Below are 6,480 nucleotides of genomic sequence, written 5' to 3'. Positions count from 1 at the left end.
TGGAGAAGCTGAGGTTCATCAGAGCTGGGAACACACCCAGGGGAGCAGAACAAGGAGGGATATTTGAAAATGTATAAATGCCTGTGAGGCCAGGCGCAGCGGCTCATGCCTGTAATCCCAGTACTTTGGGAGGCTGAGATGGGCAGATCGCTTGAGCTTAGGAGTTTGAGACCAGCCTGAGCAACACGGTGAAACCCCATCTCTATTAAAAATACAAAACTTAGCCGGATTCAGTGGTAGGCGCCTGTAATCCCAGCTACTTGAAAGGCTGAGGGACGAGAATCCTTTGAGCCTGGGAGGAGGCGGAGGTTACAGTGAGCCGAGATCCAGAGTGAAACCCTGTTGAAAGAAAAAGAAAGAAAGAAAGAAAAAACACAGAAAGAAAAAGGAAGAAAGGAGAAAGAGAAAAGGGAGAAAGAGAAAAGGGAGAAAGAGAAAAGGAAGAAAGAAAAAACGCGTTAAGTGCGTGTTAAAAAGTTTACCCCGACTCTTGGTGGCCCTGAGTGACTAGAAAGCCCCGAGTCAGGGGCACAGCATGGTCAGCTGCACGTCTGTGCCAGACAAAGGGCAGCACCCAGGAACTGGCAGTCGGGATTAAGAACGAGAAGTAATGGTGGCTTAGGGAACAGAGCTGTATTTATTTAAGGACTAGGCAAAGATCCAAACCACTTTAAAAAATTTTAAATCAAACACTTTATTTCCACATAACAAGCGCAAAAAACTCCCAAACACTTTAACAATACAAGTAACGCAGTTATGAATTATATACTACTCAAAGCCCCAAGGTCAGAAGGTCAATCAGCTTAACGCTCCAAACATTTCCAGACATGGTTTTTCAAAGCTACCTTTGGTTTTTGGAAAAACCAGTATGGAAGTCAATATACATTGAACGCACTGAATAACATTTGCTTATAGTAAGGTGTCCGACAACATTAGCTTACACCTGGCAAGTTGGAGCATGATCTGAAGTCATACACTGAAATCCATACACAGGTTTCGCCCCCGAGCTCCTGCAGGGAGAAGCGAGGGCCGTGAAGGGGGAAGAAAAGGCCAGTCCGGGTGTGGCGTTTCTCGCTTTGTAACAGAGGTATGAAAGTTTAACACTAGTACACTGTCAAGTCATTAAGCTTCATGTTCCACATGGTTTCTTGCTGAGGCTTGAGATGGGCACAAATGGTGGGGAAGATGAAGTCACAGAAGAGTTTTGAGCAACAAGATCCCAAAGATGCTCAGAGAGGGTGGGAAGGAGCAAGCTACAGTTTCCCATTGTTCTCACATTATTTCAGGGTGAAATTGTGATGAGTTCAGATAAAATGTTCAAATATTTGCTTAAATTTTTAATCGGTTGCTCTATGAGAACCCTCATACATAGCAACTTTGAAACTTTCATTATAAAAAAGAGCCTACAAATAAATTCACAAAAAGGAGACAATTAATGTTGAGCAGCCAAAAAGTCATGGTTTATTATATCCGAAGAAATTTCATAATTCAAACACAACCAAACTGTACATTTTACAATCACATTCTATTTGTAAACAGTTAAAAGCCACTGACTTCTTTTGCATCTTAGGACACAAACAGTTAGAATCAAGGCAATGAAATGATGGCAAATTCTGTACTGTTAAAATTTTTACCCTTGTTTAGTCTCTCTTCTTTGACTAAGCAAGCATTATAATACCATTTGTGGGCAAAAAAAGGGGGGGAGGAAAGAAAGTTTAAAATGGTGTAACTCGTTAGTTTGCAACAACATTTAAAATTTTCTTTATACAACAAACAACTCTGTAAGCCCAATACCTTGGTTACAGTATGCATAGTTACTGATTTCGGCTTTAAGGTACAACAGTTAAACATTAACACAGTCACAAGAGAGCAGAAACATATGGAGCCACTTGATGGGATTACAAAAAATTATTACCTACTGATTATTAGCAAACCATCATCACTCACTAATAAAAAGACAGCATCTGAAAGCAGAATGTCAAACTCCAGCTTTAAGCGTTTTTTTGTTTTTTCTTTTTTCTTTTTTGGCAGAGAAAATTCTTTAACAGAGCAATATGTAGGATCAGTGCTAAAAGTTGGGGTTTTTGTTTTTTCCTATAAGAAACTACAAGGAGTTTTTTTTTTTTTTTTTTTTTTTTTTTTTAACTGGGGAACTGGTTTTCCTGAGAACCATGCTCTTTGATTTGGGACAGGAATAGAAAAACAAAAGAACATGGCCAAATGCTGCTCCTTTTTCCCAGAGATAGAAAGCATCTTTTAAATCATCCTCCATTTTTTTTTTGTCTTTTACATTTTTTTTAAATGATGGAAGAGTAAACATTTTTTTCTCAAAAAACAAACAAAAAAATCTGTAAACAAGAAGGTTCAACGTGGGAACCTCCAAAACAAAATGGAAAGCCTATTCAAAGTGCAGGGCCCGTCCTGGGTGGCAGGTGGGCTGCAAGTCACAGCTGTGGCCACAGTTTTTCAAACTGCAGAGCGAAATTCTTTAGTTTTACAACATGAAAAAACTGGTGCAACACTTTCATTAATAATCCTAAGTCAGTCCTAACTTGATCTTTTAAACTCCACGATACCACAATAAGGTAGGCAACATCAAGGCATAGTAGAGAGCGCACGCCTCCTAAGAACACCCTTGAGTAAACATTGACACTGGGACAGCTGCCCCCATACTGCCGATGAGACGGAGAGAACATCATTCAGTGCAAAGGGAAAAGCTCATACGGTATCAGCCCAAAAAATGGTTTTGCAAGAGAGAAAAAAAGGGGAGGGGAGGAGGAATAGAAGAAAAAAAAAAAAAAAAAAAGAATCCAAAGGCTAAACATGATGAATAGACACAAGCGAGCTCATTCTCTACGGTTTAGCATGTATGGCGCTATTTGGGAGTGTAAATAGAGTAGATACCTTTTCACATTATAATATTGGCCTGCATGATTCAAGTATTCAAACTGATATGTTTTGGGGAAAACAAAGTGGAAAATGTGCAGAGAATAGCTGTTCCCACAGGCGGCCCCTGGCTGCAGGCGGCGAGCCCCACTTAGTGCTCCTTTCCCTCGCGTCTGAGGTCCCGGTCGGTGAGTCTGCATCTACACTGTTACATGGACTCTCCACCCCCACCCAGGTGGTCAACAGAAAGAAAAGCGTTAATGGGAGATGGGCTGCTAATTCCTCGGGGGTCGCTGCTGCTTGGAGGACCCCACAGGCTTGTGGAATAATGCGGGGTCCCCCAGAGTGAAGTGCCGTGAAGGTCTCCACAGTTAGTTCCCGACAGCCCAGCACCATTCCAGTGATTGAGATCGGTCCGGCTGGAGAATGAGTGGGAACAGTCGAGGGAGCCCAGCCGGCTCTGGCTGGACCCGAGAGACTGCCAGCCGGGAGAAGGGGTCAGAGACTGGCTTTGTGCAAAGAAACGACTGATCTCCTCTTCACTGGCAAACTCAGCAAGAATAGTAGTGTTCCCCAGTACACACCTAGAGGAGAGAGGCACCGCAGACACATGAGGACAGCGCGCCAGGCGGGCTTCATTCACTCACAAGTGAGGGTGCAACTTGTCTCTGCTAGAAAAGCCACAGAAGGCGCAGAGGGAGAGACCACACCACATAACCTGAGCGCCCTCCCTTCACCCGAGCGTGTGCGCACAGCTCTTCAGGACCGTGCCTTGACCAGAGTGAACTTCCTGTGTCTCCCATGGGCAATGTAAAGCACTTTCTAGGGCCATTTGGCCAGGTCCGATTCCCCGCTTAGGAGTGCTGACCTTGGAATCAGGGCACTACTGCAGCCCACAGGAGCCACCCACACAGGACCCCGTGCGCTGCCCCGGGCCAGGCTGTGCTCCCACACAACTCCTTTCCCTAGACTCTTCCAACTGGGAGCCCAACAGCCAACTTACATGTGCAGAGACTTTTGTGCCTTCACTACCTCTTCTTTTGAACTGTAGCGGACCAGAGCATTTCCGTGAGGGAGGTTCAGGTGGAATGTGATCAGTGGGCCATGCTGCATGCACAGAGTGCGCAGAGTTGAGCCATCGATCTAGGAAACAGTGTGGAAACCACCAGTGAGAGGCATCACCGCGGGCCCTCCAGGAGGCCGTTCCAGGCTGCACTGCTGCCCCTCCTCTCTTCCCTGAGGCTCTGTGCTCCTGGTACCACTCTTCATTGACACTCTGATGTTGCTCTGACGATGTACAGAGCCACCTTCCCCACCTCCACTGCTCTCAGAGTCATACTGCTCCGGCCTCTAGACTCCTGGACACTCCCCAGAACCCCAATTCCTTATGAAGCACTGCCCCTGCTGTGTGGCTCCACGTCATCTCTCTTCCCTGCCCTGAGGACAGCAACCATCAAGGTTATGCTTCCTGGGGGAGGAGGGAGGTGGGAGCTCAACACCCAGCCTCCAGAGGAGGGGGCGGGCCAGGGGCTAAGAAAATGCTCTCAACTCGGGGACAGACCAGGGTTTCTCCACGTGCCAACAAGGATCACCTGTGTCAAATTCATCTGCAGGCCCTCATACAAATGCAGAGTCCCAGCTCCTAGCCCAGATCTACTGACTCAATCTCTGGATGAGGCCTGGGAATCTGTATTTTTGTTTGCTTCCTAGGCACATTACAGCGTGAACCACCAGATTTGACCACATCCTGCCTGAGGTCTACAGACCACTCCTCTGCCAGGCCTCCCTCGTCTCACACCCAGACCTGAACCTCTGTTCCCATGCTCCCTGGCGTAGCCAGGGTTTATAACATATAAACCAGTGTTATCTGATATCCTTACCTGAGGTGTAAGGTTTTTTAGAACAAGCCAATTTGTTATTCTCCCTGAGCTGCTCTCACCCCAGCTGGAACCTAAGCAAGGAAAAAAAGGACAAGTCAGTTTTCCAGGACTGAAAGAGTCCAACTATAGTTACTCAGCAGATCACTTGGTCTCTTGGCTTCCTTCACATCCTTGCACCTCTACACTGGAGGCTTTCTCCCTAGGCCCAGAATTTGAGTTTGCCCTAGCCATGGCGAGGCATTAACTCCCACGGCAGGGGGCTCTGCCTCTGGGGAGAGTGAGCTCAGAATGGCTCCCAGCTCACCACACAGGAGGGCAGTGAGCCACAAAAGGCTGCATCTCTTTGAGATCTTCTCATTGATAGGAGCTAAAATCATCTCAAACGGTACCATCTGGGGAAGACTTCAGTAATGTCTGGTCACTCTGCATGTGTGTCCTTCAGGGCATGAAGCTTTAAGGGGATTCCAGAGCTTGCGATCGCACAGACGCTCCTTGTTTTCACCTGGGTTACCGCAGGGGCTCCCCATCTGGTCTCTACTCTGGATGAGTACAGCCCTCATCCCCGACCCCATCTACAACCCAAGGCACCTCACAAATGCTTCAGGTGCTGGGAAAGACCGTTCCATGACACAGCTCAGGCCTATCCACCTCTCACATGGAATCCTCCCCACGCCCTGCAATCCTCTCCTCATTCCATCGGGAGCCTTTGTGCTTTCTCAGGTGTCTGGGCCTTGGCAGAGGCTGCCCCTTGGACTGCTTGGCTTACTCCTACAGGTTTGCTGATTCCACTCAACTGCACCAAGCCTCTCTGGGGTGGGCTCCTGGGCCACGTTCACTAGCACCCCTCGCTGTGTGCTGCCAGTCTCTTAGCTGGCATCCAGACAGACGTCTGTGGCCTGCAAAGACCACTCACACCACACCAATTACGTTAACTTACATTCAGTAGCTTGGCATGTACTTTAGTGTTCTTTTCCTATAATTAACCCCCACCCAAAGGAAAAGCTGCAAGTTTTCCTACAGCCAGTCACTTGTCTAAAGATCAGAAATTACACATTTAATCAGAAATATCAACGAGGTTTTATTACTCATTTTCAGCTTGAAGATGGGAACGTTTGGTACAGTTTGCATGCAAGGTAGAGTGAAGGATAAGACTGTATTTACCGGGGAAACTGCTAGGCTCATCTGGGGCTGTGTGTGTATATGTATGGTGTGGGAACGGCACAGGCAGGAAATGATGCCAGTACAAATCCAATGTTAGTCATTTATAGAATGAGGAGAGGCAGAGGAACCAGTTTGCCGGGGCCTTCTGGCTTATGCCTGTTGGCTGCGTATGATTAGTCTTTCACTCTAATGCTATGATTAGCACCCTCTTTCACTCTCAGATGTCCTCGTTTAATACAGGCCAAGCTACTCCCCTACTCTTCAAGGCCCAGATGACCTGTTCCCATGTTCCCAGACTTGCCCAACACTGCTTCTGCTCCATGTTATGTGTTTTTTTTCTGCCACGAGCAGGAAGTTACTACACATTTTAAGATGTAGTCTTGAGGAACTTCTGAGACAATGGAGCTTCCCAATGCATTAACGTTACTGCGGCCTGTTGTTTACCTTTGGGTGGATAATTTGTTTACTGAAGTTCTCATTCCCCCTGATGGAGGTGAGGCAATAGTTTACTGTTCAGGTCTCTGTTAAACTCGACTGTTGGCACTGTTAGCGT

The 6,480-nt window shown here is 46.8% G+C and overlaps 1 protein-coding gene across 10 annotated transcripts in view; it reads right to left on the bottom strand.

The window, feature by feature from the left end:
* Positions 1-669: 669 nt before the first annotated feature.
* Positions 670-6,480, bottom strand: part of TNRC6A (trinucleotide repeat containing adaptor 6A) — a 213,948-nt gene continuing 208,137 nt past the window's right edge. For all 10 annotated transcript variants that reach the window (XM_037989740.2, XM_037989737.2, XM_073015245.1 and 7 more), the window contains 3 exons: positions 4,767-4,837; positions 3,890-4,029; positions 670-3,470 (listed from right to left, as the gene is read on the bottom strand). In XM_037989740.2, the coding sequence (XP_037845668.2) occupies positions 3,095-3,470; positions 3,890-4,029; positions 4,767-4,837 (587 nt within the window). In that variant the 3' untranslated portion in view covers positions 670-3,094. The remainder of the gene's footprint in view (positions 3,471-3,889; positions 4,030-4,766; positions 4,838-6,480) is intronic.

Source organism: Chlorocebus sabaeus, chromosome 5 (genome assembly GCF_047675955.1).
Source record: "Chlorocebus sabaeus isolate Y175 chromosome 5, mChlSab1.0.hap1, whole genome shotgun sequence".
NCBI lineage: Eukaryota > Metazoa > Chordata > Mammalia > Primates > Cercopithecidae > Chlorocebus > Chlorocebus sabaeus.
The sequence above is the reverse complement of the archived record's forward strand: the minus strand, read 5'-3'. Positions and strand labels throughout refer to the sequence as shown.